This window comes from Candoia aspera, chromosome 6 (genome assembly GCF_035149785.1).
Source record: "Candoia aspera isolate rCanAsp1 chromosome 6, rCanAsp1.hap2, whole genome shotgun sequence".
NCBI lineage: Eukaryota > Metazoa > Chordata > Lepidosauria > Squamata > Boidae > Candoia > Candoia aspera.
In genome coordinates this window covers 25,322,687-25,343,262 of record NC_086158.1, presented here as the reverse complement: position 1 = coordinate 25,343,262, position 20,576 = coordinate 25,322,687, and the positions used below count along the sequence as shown (strand labels likewise).

The window sequence follows — 20,576 nt, the reverse complement described above, 5'->3', positions numbered from 1 at the left end:
AGGTATTATAGCAGTCATTGAGTATGGCCCAACATGCGGTCCTATCCCTCAGTAAGTAATTTGCAAAGTTTCTCCAATGTGCAAATATTCTTTATTTCAGCTGTCTTAAATTGTTTCTTTAATTTAAACACATGCCCACGTCTCCATAATATTGAAAAAGCTTACTATTAGAATCTATAAAATAATAACTGTTTCACAAATAGCATTTGATTTTCTTGATCTAGAATTTTCAAACTCTTCAGATGTTTTAACTTTCAGATGCAATTTTTGGTACAATTTTTCCTTAAATGGTTGACAAAGGAGTACATAAATAATAGGATCAAAGCAAACATTTGCAGCAGACAGTAGCAAAGCAAGTTCTTTTATGTAAAACAGTACTCTTTTTAACTCACAGTTGTAATCTGATGTAGTTTGACTTAATGTATATGGGAATCTGACAATGTGGTATGGAACAAAACAAATGATAAATACAAGCATGATGGTGAAAATGTTTCGATTGGCCTTTTTCTTTGCCAATGTGGAGTTTTTCTTAAATTTTTGGTGTGAAATATATATTTTCTTTGCAATGGAACTATAGAAGACTATTAAGAGAAAAAACACGATCCAGAAAATTCCTAGGCATGTGTAGTTTGAAGCTTTGTGCCACAAGGCTCCAAGAGAGCTTTTGAGGTTCATACAGTTATTTGAATTGTCTTCTGTAGGAGTTTGGTTTGTTAAAATAACATTGGGAAAAGATATAAGAAGTTGTAGCCCCCATGTGACACCACAGATGATTTTGCTACGCTGGACATTGTAAGCTGAATAGATTGATTGGGGCTTCACTACTTTGATGCATCTGTCAAAGCCTATGAGTCCAAATAATGCTATGCTAATATACATATTCAGATAAAAAATAACAGCAGAAAAACGGCAGACAACAACATTGAGCTGCCAAGGTCCAATTTTGGAGTCAGAAAAAATTTTGAAAGGGTAGGTTAAGCTCATAATAAGGTCAGCTATGACAATGTTCTTGAGATAAACAATAAAGCTTGTCTTGCTGGGAATGTGAAGAAAGACCCAAGCTGCCACTCCATTTAACAGTATTCCTCCTATAAAGATGAAACCATAGGTCAGTGGAAGAACTTGTTGTGTAATGATTTTATTGTAAACACAGTTATTTTCTGAAGTGTTGCTTGAATTGAGCATGTTTAGTTCATTTTCAGTCCCTGTAAATAAAAAAGGTAAAGTTTAGGCAAACAATTCCAATGTATTGTTCTCTCTTCTAAGATATCAGAATGTTGTATGCAAGTGCAAGTAAAAAGGTGACATTCTGGGATAAAGTACTACTATTTTGAAATATAATTTAGAGCAGAATCAAAGACATTTGTAGCAAATAGTTATCACAAAAGCAACTTATGTGACTTTTAATGCTTTTCTGTTCCTTAATGTAATGATAGCTTCATCTAATGCTGATACATGCTACCTAAGCAGCTCCTTGAAGTCCTGGATACTATCAGAGATCTGTAATTTTGAATGTGATAGAAGAAAATAATTAATTGCTTCCACTGAAAGCAATCATGTTAATTATATTTCACTAGATACAAATATACTGTAATCTTTGTTTTGGTCATATCCTCTACATTGCCCTGGCTCCGCCTCCTTTTTAAGTTGTGAGCCTTGGCATGCTGCTGAAAGTCCAAGTATAGCTTTTGATCCAGAAGAAGTTGTTCACCATTTATCTAATAGTTGATAGCACAACTGTAGGATCCAGAGTAGGTTTCCCAGAACAGAAGCCATACAAGATAACTCTCTAGCTCACAGATAAAAGATGAGGACTCCCATGAGTTGAAGCCATCTCCTCACGACATGTCCTTGTAGTTTTCTTAATGAAAATAAGGAAGTCATTTGCCGTTGTTTTCTTAGGGATTTTTTTTTCAACTTTACAATCTAGTCTAAAACTCTCTTATTTCCTGATGGTTTCCCAGTTCAGTATTAACTAGCAGTAACTCTGCTTGGCTTTTTCAAGTTCTGCCAAGGTTGTCTATTCTTACATAGGCTCAGTGACATATAAATATTTTAACAAATACACAAATAATAGGACATACTCATTTCTGGTTCCTCCATTGTTCAGAAACTTACCTCTTATAAGGCAGCTTTAGAAGGAGTGCTCTCATTTTTTAAATCATTTTTCAACTTCACCTATTTGTAAAAGAACATTTCAGTAAATGTCTGAGATCTTACATATGTGAAATTATTAATATTTGAATATTGATGATCCCAGATGATTTGGAAATGCTGAGAAACTAGAGATACTCTATTATGTATTTATCATCTTGTTTAGGCATTGTCATATCATATTTGCTGGAGAGTTTGAGAAGGAGGAACAGATCCATGAATAAAAAGCAGTGCTATGTGCTGTCACTTTGCTTGCCATAATTTTATATTTGATTGTCACATGTGTGTTTACTACGTTTTTGGTTTTCTTTTTCTTTCTTTGTATATGGGTGCATGTGTAGATACTGTAATGGTCTGTGGGAATGACCTTGGGAGAGAGGAGGAAAAGCTGCAGACCAGACAACTGTCATGCAAAAGGTATCTCAGCCCACAGAAGGAAAAGCCCACAGAATGGACCTTCCCTAGGGTTCAGGAAAGTAAAAGTAAAGGATAAGTGTTTTCAGACTTGCAAGATCAATGTCAGCTATTTGAGGTAATCCAGAAAAGAAGCACAAACCTTAAGTCCTAACACTACCCTTATTGTAAGGTTACAGTAACAGAATGTTGCAAGCCTGAAAGTATTCTCGCCCCCTGCCTTTACTTTCTAGAGAACTAGGGAGGGTCCCTTCTGAGACACTTCCCATGCCCCTTTTCCTTCTGTGGGCTGGGATACCTTCTGCATTATGGTTGTCTAGGCTGCAGCTCTTCCTCCTGTCTCCCAAGGTCATTTCCACAGAACATTACAGATACAGACATAAATACACACAATCTGTTAACTAGAATAACTCATCAAAGACTTTATGCTTCTGATAAAGTGGACCTACATATGATTTTTGCAAATAGATATTAATGTTTACTATTTTTTCTGAAGCAGCCAAAGTTTTCATGATTATGGACATTCATTTCTGCACATACAGAAGCTTTTTCATTAGGAACTAATTTTTAGAATATAAGATGATAATATGTAATATATTTAAAAATAAAGAAAATGGTTTGTGTAGATATGTATATCACCCCTTGCCAGACACATAGAGAATAAAATCTATCACATCCATCAGCATGTTCTGATCTTTGATCTTCAATCTGATCAGCATTGTGACACTGGGTTAGTTGGAGGAAGCATAATTGGGTTACAATTTTTGTTCAGAACACCACAGTTCAGAAACTACTGGAGTTATTATCATGATAAATGTTCCAATTCTAGTTTCCAGTCCCATAAATGCAGCTTTTCCTTCCTGTCTCCTTTTAAAGCTATAAGTCTATGAAGTCAGTTTTTGTCATTTTAACATTTCTCCTTCTTTTAACAAATTGAGCATAAAAAAAACCATAGGCAAACTTTCGTAATATAAAAGTGTTATTGATGAAGATACACTGGGGTTTGTTTTGCAAAAACAAGCAGGACAAAGACTGAGGGATGCTGGAAATGTGGTTTTAGAGAAATCTGGAAAAGAAGCAGTTCATGTCAGCATTTCATACCCATTTAACATTGTGATGATTGCCAGTAAAATCTGTCTGTCTTAGGGTTTGGGTGGCTAAGGAAAAAAAAAGAGTGCCTCAAGTTTTGCAGATGTTTAAGGAATCCTTCCCCTTAAAATCCTGGAATCCCATCCAAAGCAAAGCCCTATTAAGATGATGAAGTTTCTAATATAAAGCTAAGATACTGAGCAGAAGCCTCAAACTCCCAGGCCTCTGGTAGAGGACCCAAGATTGAGGAAGTAACGTCCCACCCATAGGGGTGAGAAGGGAATTTCTGTCTGTCTGTCTGTCTGTCTATCTATCTTAGCAACAGTCCCTTCTACTGACTTAGAAAGGCTGAGAACAAAGAGCGAAAATCACTACCCTGCGCTTTTGAAGGTCTTGCAGGGAAACAACCCCATCACCTCATCGTTCACAAAAATAAATTTAAACCCCAAGCTTTAATTTGTTTAAAGCTAATTGCTTTAAACAAAACTTGTGACCTGCCAAAGTGAAGGGGAAAACTGACAGACTGCGTACTTTGTATCAGTTACTGGGGGTGGGGTAGGGATCTGCAGAATTAGCTTTCCCCTTAAAGGATCTGCTAGGGCAGCTGATTTCAGTATTCTGAGTTCAGTATCCTGGAAGAACAAGGCAAGAATGGCAGAAAATGTTGAATAGATTATATGATGTAATGAGGAATATGGATCTGAAAATGAATGCATCAGAACAAGGTAGTTGTGCTTGATGTGGAAATGTAGTGATTGAATCCAAGTTATATATAAATGCTGAAAAATTAGAGTAGATGAATTTGTGTACCTTGGTAAAATGTTTACTAAAAACTGGAAGATGGATGGGGAAATTTTAAGATGTGGAAATGCTGATGGAAAGGCAGTGAGTAATATACAATCTCTTGTGAGGGATGAATGTTTCTTGAAATAAGTGAAAATGGCTGTTTTGAAGAACATGCCAAGAAGTATCCAGTGGATGAATGAGGACTGAACTGCAAAGTCACTATATAAAATGGACTGAGATGAAGAACAAGAACAAGAAAGCTGTAGTTGGGTGGAGTTGATATGTTTTTCAGGGAAAAAAAAGGTGGTAAGTTTAAAGAACAAAAGGCAATGTATGAAAGTTGTAGAAGCAAAGATGATATGCAAGAATAGAAAGGTATCAAGAAATACAGTGAACAGTGTTGGTGTGATTTAGCTTTGCTGGGTTTCATTTTGTAAAAAAATCTTTCTTTAGCTAAATCACATTAATTGACAATGATTGTAACTATTAAACAAGACCACCAAAAACACTGATCTGTTCTCTTCCGAATCCATAAATGGCTTCATAAAGAATATTCCTGCATATGTGGGAAGTTTCTGTGATTGTCATTTTCAGCTGGAAATTTAATGAGGTGGAATAAAAATGAAGAAACAGAAGAAAGATGTGATATTTCTACAATGGAACTTGGCTTTGGAGATCAGAAGGCTAAAGAGATTTCAGAAATAAACACTGCATGTGATTACATATATATTGTGATTATGGGAACCAGTGAAAAATGCATCATCTGTTTTGTCTTCTTTGAAACAACTCCAATATTTTAGGCTGCAACTGCATGGCCTCTAGAACAGCAACTCTATACATAGATCCATTTCCTTCAATCAAATTAAGGTCAGAGAAAAGGTCTTGATCTTCAGGTGGGAGACACTAATGCCACAGAACTTCTTGTGGTTGTTCAAGACTGGATGATTTCAACGTTAGGAACTCAATACCAATAATAATTTTGGTGGGAGCTTAGGGAAGAAATTTAGACCCATTCCATTTCTGTTCCTGCAAGCTAGAGTAGCATTTAGACCAACTGTTAGCATCCAAAGCAGAATTAGGGACCCAGTTAAAAGCCCCTAACCCAAATACATCTTCCCAGGAAAAACAAAGCACTGGCTTGGAATATGGTGTTACATTGGGGCACAACCCCCATTACAAAAGCATATTTCCAGGAAAACTAAACTTGTTAGCTCAGCCATCAAACACTGAAGGCCAAGGAATGCTCATGTAATGGTTGCCTATTCTAAAACACTATCAGACTCATGAGCAGGAATTCAAAGATATCTGATTTATTAAAGAATAGTATGCAGGATCACAGAGAAAGCTGAGAATGATAAAAGCGTGCCAAATGCAAACTAAAAACCCTCAGTGTAAATGAAACCCCTCCCCCGTAGAATCTTCCCAAGTTCACAATCCCAGGTGCTCCTAACGAACTAAATCAGGAGCATTAACATGGCGAGCAGACACCCATTCAGGATGAGGAAAATGTTTCCATCGGACCAGATACTGGAGGGTGCCTTGAAGCTTGCGAGAATCAACGACCTCCTTGACCTCAAAGTGCTGTTGGCCATCAATCATGATCAGAGCAGGAGGAGGAGGTTGGGGATGCCAGCGGGAGGAGTGGTGGACAGGCTTGAGCAGGCTGCAATGGAAAACAGGGTGCAAGCGTTTCAAATTGTGAGGCAGGTCCAATTTAACAGCAGCTGGATTGATAAGACCAACAATAGGGAAAGGACCAATGAACTTGGGAGCAAGTTTTTTAGAGGGTTGTGGTGACTTGATAAATTTGGTAGATAGATACACCTGATCCCCAATCTTGAAGTCGTGTTGCAAGGAACGATGCTTATCGGCTTGAAACTTGTAAGCAGCTTGGGCATCAGACAAAGCTTGTTGAATCACCGGCCAGGAATCAGCCAGCTTAATAGCCCAGTCAGAGGCAGAACATGTTTGGGAAGGGGGTTGTGGCAGTTCAGGGATGGGAACAAAGTCATGACCAGAAACCACATGGAAAGGGGTTTGCCCGGTACTTCGATGGACAGCATTGTTGTAAGCCACTTCAGCAAAAGGTGTAACTCCACCCAATCATCCTGATGGTAGTTAATGTATGCTCTAAGAAATTGTTCAAGAGCGGAGTTCAAAATCTCAGTAGAACCGTCAGTCTCAGGATGGGAAGACGTGGATAGCGCTTGTTTGGTGCCAATCAATTTTAAAAATGATTTCCAAAACTGGGAAGTAAACTGTGTCCCGCAGTCACTGATCAAATGGGAGGGGCTACTGTGGAGGCGGTAGATGTGGATGAGAAATAGGCATGCCAATTGCGGGGCTGACAGGATGGATGCACATGGAATGAAATGTGCTTGTTTGGAAAAAAAATCTTTTACCACCCAAATGACAGTTTTCTTCTGACTGGAAGATCCACAATAAAATCCATAGAAATCTCATCCCAGGGACGGGATGGGCTGGCCACGGGCTGTAGAAGCCCCTGTGGTCCCCCCCCCCCTTACGATTTGACATTGCACAAACAGGACAGGAAGCCACATAGTCTTTTACATTGCGTCTCAAGGTAGGCCACCAGAATTGATGAACCAAATGTAATGTTTTGACAAAACCAAAGTGCCCAGCAAGTTTATCATCATGGGAGCACTGTAGAATCTCAGCTTTTAAAGTTTCGGGTACATAAAGGCGGTGTTCCACCCACGCCAGACCGTTTTCAAAGGAAACAGTGTCTTTATTAGCTAGCAACCAAGTGTCAGATTTCAGTGCCTGGAGAAAGTCTTTCTGTAACTGACAAGGAACTTGCACCTTCCGCTTCCCAGACTGGGCTGGGGGCGGGGTTGCTTGCGCACGGGTCTGGCTCCAAGTGACAGCAACCAAACTCAGTTGTGGTTCAGTGAGAACAGTCCCAACCACATCTGCCCCCTGGTCAAAATCCTGAGGTAAACGCGACAAAGCATCGGCCAGAAAGTTTTTCTTTCCTGGGATAAATTTTAACTGGAAGTTGAAATGACTGAAAAACTGAGCCCAGCGAATTTGTTTAGGACTGAGACGCCGGGGGGTGCAGAGGGCTTCCAAATTCCTGTGATTGGTCCAAACCTCGAAAGGGCATTTAGCATCTTCAAGGAGGTGACACCAGGCTTCCAAAGCAGCTTTTACAGCAAACACCTCCTTTTCCCAAACATGCCACCGGTGTTCGGTTTCAGAAAATTTTCTGGACAGATAAGCGCATGGTTTTAAGTGATTTTCAGAATCTCTCTAACAATATAGCCCCACCTGAGGAGTCAGAAGCATCAACTTGGACCACAAAGGGGCGTTCAGGATCGGGGTGCTGTAGAATAGGCTCAGCAGTGAAAAGGGTTTTTAATTTCTCAAATGCTGCCTGGCATTCAGGCATCCAACACTGCCCCAGGGTTTTTTACTTTGTGTGTCTCCCCCAAGCCGTACACTGATGTACGGAGTAAATCAGTGAAGGGCAAAGCAATCTCAGCGAACCCCTGGATAAATTGGCGATAGTAATTACTGAACCTGAGGAAACTTTGCAATTGCCTCCGGGTGCAGGGACGTTCCCAACTTAAAATCACCTGGATTTTTGCAGGGTCCACTTCAATGCCCTTGTCAGACACCCTATAGCCCAGATAGTCAAGTTGGGTCTTGTGGAATTCACATTTGGAAAGTTTGGCATAGAGTTTGGCATTTCTAAGCTTGCGTAACACCTGTTTGAGGAGGCGTTCGTGTTCCTCCTCGGTTTCAGTGTAAATGAGAACATCATCTAAATAAACCAGGACCCCTTTAAACAAATGATCATGTAATACTTCATTAATCAATTGCATGAAGACTCCGGGCACCCCTGCCAACCCAAAAGGGAGGACTTTGTACTGAAATGAACCCAATGGGCAATTAAAAGCAGTTTTCCACTCATCTCCAGCTCGTATGCGGATGCGGAAATAGGCTTCACGAAGATCGAGCTTGGAGAAAACCTTGCCGTTAGACAAATGAGCTAACATGTCCTTCATGAGTGGAAGAGGGTACTTGTTGAAAATTGTGATGGAATGTAACCCTCGATAGTCTGTACAGAGTCGAAGCGTGCCATCTTCTTTTCCTGGAATAGCACAGGGTCCCCAACTGGGGAATTTGCAGGTTCAATAAACCCCCTTGATAGATTTTTGTCAATAAAGTCCCGAAATGCCTCAAGCTCCTTCTGAGTCATTGGATAAATTTTTGGCTTGGGCACTTGAGCATTGGGAACCAACTCTATTGCACAGTCAATTTTCCAATGGGGGGGAGGAGTAGCTGATCTGCTTCCATTTCCCCAAAAACGTCTGCAAAGTCTTGGTATCGATTGGGCAAGCCTTCTAAATATGCCAAGTTAGGGTGCGGCGTGGCGGCCGCAGCCCTTCCAACCCCCGCACGTGCAGCTCTCTCCGCTGTAGGAGCTTGGTAAAACCCATCTTTAAAAGTCACAGTTCTGTGTTCCCAGTTTATATATGGGCTTCAATAGGTCAACCAGGGGATCCCCAGAATTACCAAGGGATTGCCAACAGGTGCTACTACGAATTTTAAAGTCTCACGGCTGCTCATTTGCATTGCGACAGTTCCATTGAAATGGGTTGCCGCCCCCCCCCCCTGCTGTTGAATCATCCAACTGTGTGAAGATCAAAGGCTGCTGGAGGGGGAAGCTAGGCAGGTCCAAAGCAGCAACCAGATCAGGGTGAATTAAACACCTGGAACACCCAGAGTCAACCAAAGCCCAGACCTCTGTAGTTTCTGTGCAGGAGCCCAATTTCACTTTTACTGCTAAAGTGGGACAGTCAGCACTCACCATAGTACTCTCGCGCCCATCCTCCTCCACCTGCCTGCAAGCGCTCTTCATGGCAGGTGGCTGGCATTTCCCGCAGGCTCCTTAGAGTTGTCTTCAGCCTCTCCCGGGAAGTAGAATACTTCCTCAGTGTTGGCTGCACCCTTGGCTGCCGTCATCCGCTGCGGGGGGGGGGGGGCGATTTAGCTGGTGGCTTGCCTGCTCGATCTCCAGCCTTGGCTTTTGGGCAATCAGCTGCTCAATGCCCTTCCTTTCTGCATTGGAGACACTGACACCTCGCGTAGTGCTGATCTCTCTCCTCATCCCAGGCTCTATAGCCTGGCCAGGCAGCAGTCGCAGCACTTTGGGGTCCCCTCATGGTGGCTGGTGGTTTTTCAGGTCTTCTGGTTTGCCCGAAGGTATGCTGAGCATGCTCAGCCTTGCCTGCCAGACAGATCCATTCATACAATGACTCTGGGTCATCCCTACACAACGCCCACCATAGGACGTACCGCTTGAGTCCCTCTTTAAACCGTTCTATTAAGGTTGACTGAGACAAGTTGGGGATTTTCCCAGCTAGAGCCTTAAACTCCAGGGCATAATCAGCTACAGACAGTTGGCCCTGGGTAAGATCCTTCAGCGCCTTCTTAGCTCTTGCCTTGGCCAGAGGATCCTCAAAATGTAGCTTTAACACCCACATGAAGTCCTCGAAATAATCAAGTGCAGGGGAGTCAGCCTCACTTAATTGAACATACCAGTCAGCCGCTTGACCCTTCAACCTGGTAGCAATGGCAGTTATCTTAGCCTCTTCGGAAGGGAAGTATGCTCCAAACTACCTCATGTAACTTTTAGCATTAGTTAGAAAGAAAGCTAACTTGGTTGGATCCCCATCAAACTTGACAGAAAAGTGTCTCACCCCCACTCCTGTTGGAGCGGAATCGGCGGCTGCTTGAGTGCTTGGGCCCCAGGTTACAGTAGCTCTCCCTCTTCAGGGTGGGGACACTGCTGGTTGAGCCCTGCCGGGTGGATATTCATCCCGGAGCCGTCTCCGGCCCCGCTCCACCGGCGGTCTGGCTGGGAGGATGGGGGATGGTTGCGTGAAGTTGCGATGTCCTCTGCGCCCCCCCTACCCCCCCAATGACAGAGACAGGTTTCTTAGCATATAGCCCATCAATTCTATTTTGGCCTCCATCACTCTTAGCCTTTCAGGGGTTTGAGATTCCTCCCTCCCTCGCATGTTAGGCTGTCTCTCTGTTGATACCATGGTAGATTCTATGTCTGGGGTCAGCAGGAACTGATACTTCCAGGATGCCTGGGACATCCCTGGCTGGGGTTCTCCCACTTCATCCCAGATGATCAACTCTGCAGGCGATGCACTGGGTGCTGGTTGCTCTGGTTCTCCCCCATCGTCAGATTCCTCTACCTCAGGACTGGAACTCGATTCCTCCCGGATATCTGAAGGTTCTGGGGTGAGGCTCAGTCCTCCGCTCTTGACCGTTGACTCAGGCATCAAACTAGCCATCTCCTCAAGTCCCCTGGTCGTGAGCTTGGACTCGGCCATCGTAAACTATTTTCCCTCACAAGAAACTAATCTTGGTAGGAGCTAACGGTACAAGTTTGGTGATTCTCAGTTTTATGTAATGGTTGCCTATTCTAAAACACTATCAGACTCATGAGCAGGAATTCAAAGATATCTGATTTATTAAAGAATAGTATGCAGGATCACAGAGAAAGCTGAGAATGATAAAAGCGCACCAAATGCAAACTAAAAACCCTCAGTGTAAATGAAATCCCTCCCCTGTAGAATCTTCCCAAGTTCACAATCCCAGGTGCTCCTAATGGTTTCTGATGGTCTGCGGGAAAAGTCCTTGAACAGAGAACATAACCCAAACACATTCCATTGTAATGAACACAGATACAGAGCTTGGTACAAGGTTTCACAGCAGCTCCCTCCCAAACAGAAACACGCATCAGCGCCATGGCACGTGAAACATTACGATGTATAATATACATTGAAACAGTGAACATGACAGCTCATAAGCTGGGAAAAGATACTGCAAATTGAGCAGGGAAGGCAAAAGAGAGTTACTTCCTTGAAAGAAACTTATTTATTTGTTTGTTTGTTTGTTCACTCATTTAATTAATTTATATAGCTCCCCATCTCAGACCAGTGACTCTAACAATAATAAAAACAATTAGACAATAAAAACAATACAAATATTTAAATTTAAATATAGCTGAGAGATCTTAAAAACCATCAGTGTCAGCACAACCATGAAACGGGACCCTTTGCGCAATCGGGGGCACAGACACAAAGCCAGGTCTTCAAGGCCTTCCAAAAAGCCAAAAGGGTTGGGACCATCCTAATCTCAGGAGGGAGGATATTCCAGAGGGCAGGTGCCACAGCAGAAAAGGCACATCTCCTATGACATTCCTTAGCTGATGGGACCCGGAGCATGCCCATTCTGCTGGACCAGATTGAATGGGTAAAAACAACTGGGAAAAGACAGTCCCTCAGGTAACCCGGTCCCAAGCCATGAAGGGCTTTAAAGCTAACCACAAGCAGCTTGCATTGCACCTGGAAACGTACCAGCAACCAATGCAGCTCCCCAAGCAGAGGTGTTACGTGTGCCGAGTAGCTAACACTATATACAACCCGGGCAGCTGCATTCTGCACCAGCTGAAGCTTCCAAATGCTCTTCAAGGGCAGCCCCATGTAAAGCGCATTGCAACAGTCCAAATGGGAGGTCACGAGGGCATGACTGACAATGAATAGTGATGAACTATGTTCATGAAATACTGCCTCTTTTTTTTCTTTCTGTTTCCAAAAGTGCATTGTCTTTGTAGTCCTGCCCTATTACTTCAGTTATATCCTAATGACTTCACTGACCTCACTAGGCACAATATGCATAATATACAATGAAGTACCTGGCTGCCATATCCCATCATGTGTATATTTTGAGTTGCATAAGTCTATAAAGAGGGTCTGTAACCCCCTCCCTCTTTAGGCCTGCCTTTGCCTCCAGTGCTGTCAGTAAGCCAATGTAATGTGTCCTGGTCTCCACTTCAAACATACCCCTAAAATATTCTACGGTGCATCCAGTTCATTGTAAAACAAAAGCCTCTCCTTCCTCATTTCTCTCCTGCAGAGCTTTGGAATCACTGGACTGCTCTGATGTCAGAAAGCCAACATTACTCTGCAAAGAGAAGGGGATCTAACAATGAATTGTTTATTTAAACACTTAGTTTAAATAATAAAAATAACATAGGAGCAGTAAGTATGGGTTAAAAATTGTTACTTGTATATTGGTAATATTTTTGTACAAAACCAGCACAAGCTATATTCTTTGCTCAATAATACTACATTATTACTGAGGTAATACTAAGTAATTATAGTGTATATAGTATATATATATGTAAGTTGCTATAGTTAGTGTACTAAGTAAATATATATGGTATATTATTATAATATATATGGTAGATAAATACTAAATACTAAGAGGTAAGTCAGTTGTTCAGTAGCACTGACTTACAAGCTGAACTTGCTTAGTAGACAGTTGTAAGTGTACAGAACCCTTATCCCCAAGTCCAATGACATATATTTGTGTTTTCAAAGCTTGGCTTCTCCTTCTAATTGTGCTGCTTTTTACCTTCCTGGCTTTCCACAGATGTATATACAACTCCTTGTTTTATCTTTTGCCAAAACCTTTTTTTTTTAAACTTAAATGCTCATCCCATCTCAATAACTATAAGTAGGTACTTAATTATGCTGAATATATTTGAGTTGGTGCAATCTTTAATACAAATGCAATCAGATTTAACTTTTTAAAGTTTTTTAAGCATTAGGGATACTTAAAGATGGGATATAAATTAATTGGTTTGATAACTACTTGAGTAATGAGTTCAGGGGAAGCTGCATTTAATGCAATGTTTAGCTAATAATGAACAGCCAAATATTTTCCTAATTTATCTGTAACGTACATGTGTCTTTGATTTTCATTGCTACTTTTAAATTTCATTGTGATTAAACAATAACACCCTTTATTATAGTCTTGGACCTAAATATAGTCAAAATACTGTTTGTTAAAATAAAATATACAGTACCAGTAATATAATGAAATAATCAACATACATCTACACATTTGTCGTGTTTTGAGTATCTTTTTTTAGTCAGCAGTTTCAAGTGTCTTTTTCTAGTCAACATATGGTGGCAAGATTTGGGATTAGATGTTTAAAAAACCTCAAACAAATAAATGTAACTTCTTACCAGTACACAGAGTTTGGTCATTTTTCAGATGCTTCAGAAGTGATGATATGCTTTCAGATCCATGCCAAAATAAAGCTCCCAGCAATTCCCACACTGACTGGTTTAAAAATCCCAGAGTTGTAGAGTTTGCTGCTATCAGCTGTGAAATACTGCAGCTGGCCATGAGGGGCTGATTAAATTGTGAGGGACAAAGCTAAAAACCTTGCAAAAAAAGAAGAAGAGGAAATATATGAAGCTGAAACCGTAAAAGGCTGTAGCAGCTTTTTCAGAATTTTTCCTAATTTGCCTCTTCTTCCATGCCCAGTTCTTAGAAACCGAACAACAGTTCCTAAGAATTTAGCTTCAGCAAGCTGTATAGGACATCTTACGCATTTATTTATTGTCTCTCTCGATCTTCTGGGTAGACAGATGTGAATGCTTCTGCTCCACACATTTGAAATTGCCCAGTTTGGTTTTAACTGTTGTCAAAATGGATATTATTAATATACTACAAAAGATATGAACTTCAGTAATTTTGTAATACTTTAAAAATATTACAACATTACTGAAGTTCCTGTCTTTGGTGGTATAATGTTCTATTCCCACATTAAGCAGAAGGATACTCTTGACAGAATGTTTTACCGTACTTTCAGTTGTGTTTTGTTTTTGTTTTTTTAAAGTGTGGAGATTTCATGGAATCTTCCACAGTGATATGTGCCTTGTATGGAAGCCATGAAAATATTTTCTAGGATTGCATTTCTTTTGTGGAAGCAGTGCTGGTGTTATGCTGCTATTGCAGAGATGAACGTAGTATGGACCTTTTTGATGGAGTTTTTAAAGGTTAATAAAAGAACTCCAAGCAGCTAACAACAATCTTGCAGAGTAGAAGCATGAACCAAAAAGAAACTTGCACATTAAGCTTAATTACATTCAGAAAAGAATTCAGTCTTCACACAGTAGTTAGATGAAGAGAGAGAGAAAAAAAAGTAGCTTACATTTATTTAGTAGATCTGGATACAAGTAGATTCATAGTAGACAGCACTTATTCATTCTTTGTAGACACATTTCTATTGGAAATAGAAATGTCTGTGTGCAAGTGAGATAAAAGGACGAGAGCTGCATTATGCAGAACCTCCTACTTGCAGGTGTGCCCAAGAAGTAATGGAGATTGTTAATCCCCAAACTCAAGAAGGAGGAGGAAGTGGAAATCAGGTGACCCATGTGACATCCCACAAACACAATAGAGATGTGTTTACTAGAAAGACCCCCGTATGCTTATGAGACAATGCTGAGTTGACCCCTGATAATTCCAACACTTTTAAACATCCATCACAGGCATTGCTGATATAGGAAAAGACTTCTGTCTTCCTGTATGGAAGGAATAATATTGCAATAAACCCTGGTTCCTTCAATTGAAAAATGGTCATTTGTGTCACCCTCCTTGTTTTGAAAGTTATGTTCAATTTTTCTTAATCCCTTTGATTGAATGCTGAATTTTCTCTGTCCAGTCCAGTAAAGATTGCTACTTATGTTTTCTGTGTGTAGTGCTGTTTTGGCAAAATGAATAGTGAGTAGAAGGGTTCTGAATCCCATTTTTCCCCACTCAATTTTATTTGGGGTTGCTATTTTATGGCTTCAGTTGATCACAGTGTGCTTATTTAGCAGTGCAGGGTATGTTTCATATAATCTCATCACTACTGTTTTCAGGGGGTGGGAGAGGAAAGGATCATACCCTTATTAGTTGAATAACTGCAATAGCTGCAGACAAATGCTGTTAGCTTTTTGTTAGTGCAGTTTTCTTATTTTTTTAATTCGCTTTGAATATTTTTTTAAGCCAGAAATATATTTTTAATTATTTTCCTTTTATATGGAGCCAAAAATGAATACTTTAAAAAATGAAAATAAATGAAATCATGTTGAGTAAAAATACTGAAAGTTCTGGTGGGAACTGCTGTATAAAATTAGTCAGATCTAATGGAAAATTGCCACCTGTTGAGAGCTCTCTTGTTTAATACAGAATATGTTCATGGTTCTGTGAAGTTGTTCCGTGGTCTGTTCTTATTGTTGGTACTTGGTCGTTATACAGATTCTTCAGGAAGCAGACAAGATGACTTGGTATCCCCATACCACTAAGAACTTGCCACAATTTGTTATGGTCCACACAGTCAAAGGCTTTAGAAGAGTCAATAAAACAGAAATAGATGTTTTTCTGGAATTCCCTGGCTTTTTCCATTATCCAGCGGATATTGGCAGTTTGGTCCCTGGTTCCTCTGCCTTTTCTAAACCCAGCTTGTATATCTAGCAATTCTCGCTCCATGAATTGCTGAAGTCTACCTTGCAGGATCTTGAGCATTACCTTACTGGCATGTGAAATGAGTGCCACTGTTTGAAAGTTTGAACATTCTTTAGTGTTTCCCTTTTTTGGTATGGGGATATAAGTTGATTTTTTCCAATCTGATGGCCATTCTTGTGTTTTCCAAATTTGCTGGCATATAGCATGCAGTACCTTGACAGCATCATCTTGCAAGATTTTGAACAGTTCAGCTGGGATGCCGTCATCTCCTGCTGCCTTGTTATTAGCAATGCTTCTTAAGGCCCATTCAACCTCACTCTTCAGGATGTCTGGCTCTAGCTCACTGACCACACCGTCAAAGCTATCCCCAATATTGTTATCCTTCCTTTATAGGTCTTCCGTATATTCTTGCCACCTTTTCTTGATCTCTTCTTCTTCTGTTAGGTCCTTGCCATCTTTGTTTTTGATCATACCCATTTTTGCCTGGAATTTACCTCTGATGTTTCTAATTTTCTGGAAGAGGTCTCTTGTCCTTCCTATTCTATTGTCTTCTTCCACTTCTGTGCATTGCTTGTTTAAGGTTAGCCTTATCTTTTCTGGCTAACCTCTGAATTTTGCATTAATTTGGGCATATCTCCCCCATCACTGTTGCCTTTTGCTTTCCTTCTTTCTTGGGCTACTTCTAGTGTCTCAGCAGACAGCCATTTTGCCTTCTTGGTTTTCTCTTTCTTTCGGATGTATTTTGTTGCCGCCTCCTGAACAATCTTGAGAACTTCTGTCCATAGTTCTTCCGGGACCCTATCTACTAAGTCCAGTTCCTTAAATCTATTCTTCACCTCCACTTCATATTCCTTAGGAATATTAGTGAGCTCATATCTAGCTGATCTGTGGGTCTTCCCTAATCTCTTTAGTCTGATCCTAAATTGTGCAATAAGAAGTTTGTGATCTGAACTACAGTCAGCTCCGGGTCTTGTTTTTACCAACTGTATAGATGTCTGCCACCTTTGGCTGCAAAGGATGTAGTCAATCTGATTTTGGTGTTGTCCATCTGGTGAAGTCCATGTATAAAGCCACCTCTTAGGTTGTTGGAAGAGAGTGTTTGTTATGCAGAGTGAGTTGTCTTGGCAAAATTCTATCAGCCTATGTCCTGCTTCGTTTTGTTCTCCCAGGCCATGCTTACCTGTAATTCCAGGTGTCATTTGACTGCCCACCTTAGCATTCCAGTCTCCTGTGATGAAAATAACATCTCTTTTAGGTGTGTTGTCCAGTATGTGCTGCACATCCTCATAGAACTGCTCTACTTCAGCTTCTTCAGCATCTGTGGTTGGGGCATATATTTGGATCACTGTGATGTTAGATGGCTTGCCCTGAATTTGAATTGAGATCATTCTATTGTGTTGTTTTTTTTTTTGGATTGTATCCAAGCATGCTTTAGCCACTTTACTATTAATTATGAAGGCTACTCCATTTCTTCTGTGGTCCTCTTGTCCACAGTAGTAGATCTGGAGGTCCTTTGATGTGAAGTGGCCCATTCCAGTCCATTTCAGTTCACTGATGCTCAAAATGTCTATCTTTAATCTTGACATCTCACCAATAACCACATCCAATTTGCCCTGGCTCATAGATCTTACATTCCAGGTTCCAATGGTGTGCTGATCCTTAGAATATGGGATTCGCTGTTCACCACCAGCATCGTCGGCCGCTAGCCGTCCTTTCGGCTTTGAGCTAGCTGCGTCATCACATCTGGGGCTAGTTGAACTCATCCTCTGTTCCTCCCCAGTAGCATTTTGACCATCTTCCGACCTGGGGGTCTCATCTTCCAATGGTATACCGATATATCTCTGGTTGTACTGATCCATTTAGTTTTCACGGCAAGAATACTGGGGTGGGTTGCCATTACCTTCCCCAGGGATCGCACTTAGTCTGACCTCTCTGTCATGACCTTCCCATCTTGGGTGGCCCTTCACGGTCTAGCTCATGGCATCATTGAGGTGCTCAAGCTCCAGCACCACGACAAGGTAACGATCCTTTGCTGAAGATAATATATAATATAATATAGTATAGTATAGTATAGTATAGTATAGTATAATATAAATATAATGAACAATCAACTCATGAGGAATCACCTTCTTTCTTGTGAGCATGGGAAAAAAATTACATGTCATGATGTCTTCTATTCACAAAAGAAAGAATGTTAGATATTCTACTGGTTTTATGAAACCTCTTTCCTAGTCACATGAACTTTTAAAAAGAAAGCAGAAGTAGTGTGCTTGTATAACACCAGGCTATGCGTGCTCTTGACTATGTTGCTAAATTCACACAGAAAGGGGAAATATTGCTATATCTGGGAAATCTCCGATTGGCAGAAGGACAAATGTTATAGGCATATACAGACATTCAGAAAAGTGCATAAATTCCTCAAATCTTGACGGTAAATGCCAGGTCCATCTGTAATAAAACTCGTCCTGCTCATCCATGATTTGTTAGTGGATGAGTGAGCAGACCTGGCTGTATATTACTAACACCTGGTTGGGCAACAGTAGTGTTGTTGCCCCATTGGAAATCTGCTCTTCTGGTTTTGATCTATAAAGCCATAGATGGCTTGGCACATAACTATCTGCAGGACTGCCTTTTCCTTCCTAAATCAGTTCATCTAGTATGGTTTTCTTGGGAGAAGCTTTTGGTCATACCCCATTTTCATGCGGTAAGGAGGCCTGGAGGTGCTGTTTCTCAGTTGCTGTTCTGGATTGTAGAATGTTGTCCCCTTACTTAGAATTAGGATTTGCTCCATCCCTTCTGTTATTCTGGAGTGATTGAAGATGGAACTTTTAAATTACACATTTAATCTTATTGATTGTGGCAAATTTTCTAAAATGTTGAGAAAAATTGAAGTGCAGAGTTTATATCAACACTGTTTATCTCGTTATACCTTTCTATCCTTGTAAGCTGTTATAATGTTCACACAAATTTTATAAAATCCACACATTCATACAATGCATTTTGTTCTTTAAACCTGCCATCTGTTTCTTTTTAAAGATCTCATTGATTCAGTCCAACTATGACTTCCTTGGTCTTCCCCTTGCTCTCACCTACTCTTCCTTCATATATCTGTTTTGAGATTTGGTGGTGTAATTGGAGAAATAATTAGAGTTACTCATTTTGGTAGCACGTATAACATATCTATTCTTTTGACCCACCTCTGTGAAGTATTAGACATATTGGTGCCATATAATTAATCTGTACTGTGCCTATAACTACCAAAGGCACTGAAAAAAGAAAATTGATAGGAGCACTGCTGATAAATAAAGATAATTTGGATTTGTGTTATATTCTTAATAGTTTGTTTGTATCCAAATATATTGTAGATAAAATAAGCACATTTTTTCTTCTGTGTGCATGAAATAGAACACAGTGATCCAATGAATAGCAGCTGTGAAAAAAATACAATAAAGTCCATGTCATAGAAGAATTAGGAAAAGGATTTTTTTAAAAAAAACACCTTATGATTGTAGTATTTTTATACAAATCAGTGGTGTGGCCATACTTGCAATACCCTGTACAGTTATGCTTGCTGTACATTAAATAGATATTGTATAATTGGGAAAAGTGCAACTAAATGAACCACTAAAATAACTGAGGAAATCAAGCTTGAAGAACAATAACATTTAAAACATTAGTGGCAAGTGGTGATGATGGTGGTCCATAAAATTAACTGGTATAGCAAGAGTGAATAAGAAGAGGTTTCCCAAGCTTTCTCAGAAAACTAGAACCCAGGTCATGCAAGTAAGTTCAGAGATGAAAGATTCATGACAGGTAAAAACACTACTTTGCTTGGTCATATTAAACTGTGAATTTTACTACAATAAGATATAATGATGGCTGTCAATGTGAGTATCTTTAAAACAAAGTTTAAAAAATGCAAAGTAAGGCCTCATATTACTTCCAGCACTAATAATAGCTGATGAGGAAAGTATATTGTGTTCATGACTTTTGCATTTACTTCTCATAAGCATCAGGTTGCTCAAGAGAATATAATGTTGGTTTAGAGAGCATCTCATGCTCTTGTGAATATCCAGGCGAAGGGTATTCCAAAGAGTGGGTGCTCCCACAGAGAAAGCCTGTTATCTAGTCTTTGTCCCATGGAGCACTTGAGGAGGGGGGACTTCCAAGAGACTCTCTAGACTGGATCACACAGTTGCAATGTAGGAATGTTGTTATTTTGTTTCTGTGAAGCTGAATGATCAGTATTCCTTGCTACAAAATTTCCATGGATCTGCCCCAACTTGATTACCTTTCTGTTTCTGTGTCTCTTTGGCTCTAGTTTGCCAAACTATTTCATGGTTTTAATCTGCTTTGTGTTTTGCTGCTAGCTGCCGAGAAACCTTTTGAAGTGGGCAGAGTACACTTATTGTTAAATAATGTGTAATTAAGTTTGTAGAAATTTTAAAAAGCCTTGATACATGCATTGAGATAACTCTGTCATAAGATCAAAGTGTTGCAATTGGATTATGTTTAACTATCCATTAGAAACATTTTAGAAATAATGTTTTGGTTGGGATTTAAAATCCACAGAAGGATAGTCAGTTGAATTAAAGTTAAGGTGAATATGTTAGAAATGTCAGTTTACAGTAATATATTGCCACCTTTTGGCTGTACAATGTAACTGCTGTTAATAATCCTACCTTTTAAACTTCTACTTGATAAAATTCAAAATGGCATGTTCAATTCTATTGCTTATTTTAAAGATTTGCATTATGATTGCATCAGGAAAAATGTGTGCA

At 40.1% G+C, this 20,576-nt stretch overlaps 2 protein-coding genes across 2 annotated transcripts in view; one reads left to right on the top strand and one right to left on the bottom strand.

Annotated features, from left to right (window-relative positions):
- MED12L (mediator complex subunit 12L) overlaps positions 1 to 20,576 on the top strand; it is a 200,078-nt gene that overhangs the window by 71,779 nt on the left and 107,723 nt on the right. The gene's annotated exons all lie outside the window — the stretch shown is intronic.
- On the bottom strand, positions 69 to 13,705 carry P2RY14 (purinergic receptor P2Y14). The gene is made up of 2 exons (XM_063306564.1): positions 13,524 to 13,705; positions 69 to 1,205 (listed from the first exon to the last, which is right to left on the bottom strand). Exons 1-2 carry the CDS (start codon positions 13,684 to 13,686, stop codon positions 175 to 177), a joined length of 1,194 nt encoding a protein of 397 aa, XP_063162634.1. The 5' UTR covers positions 13,687 to 13,705; the 3' UTR covers positions 69 to 174.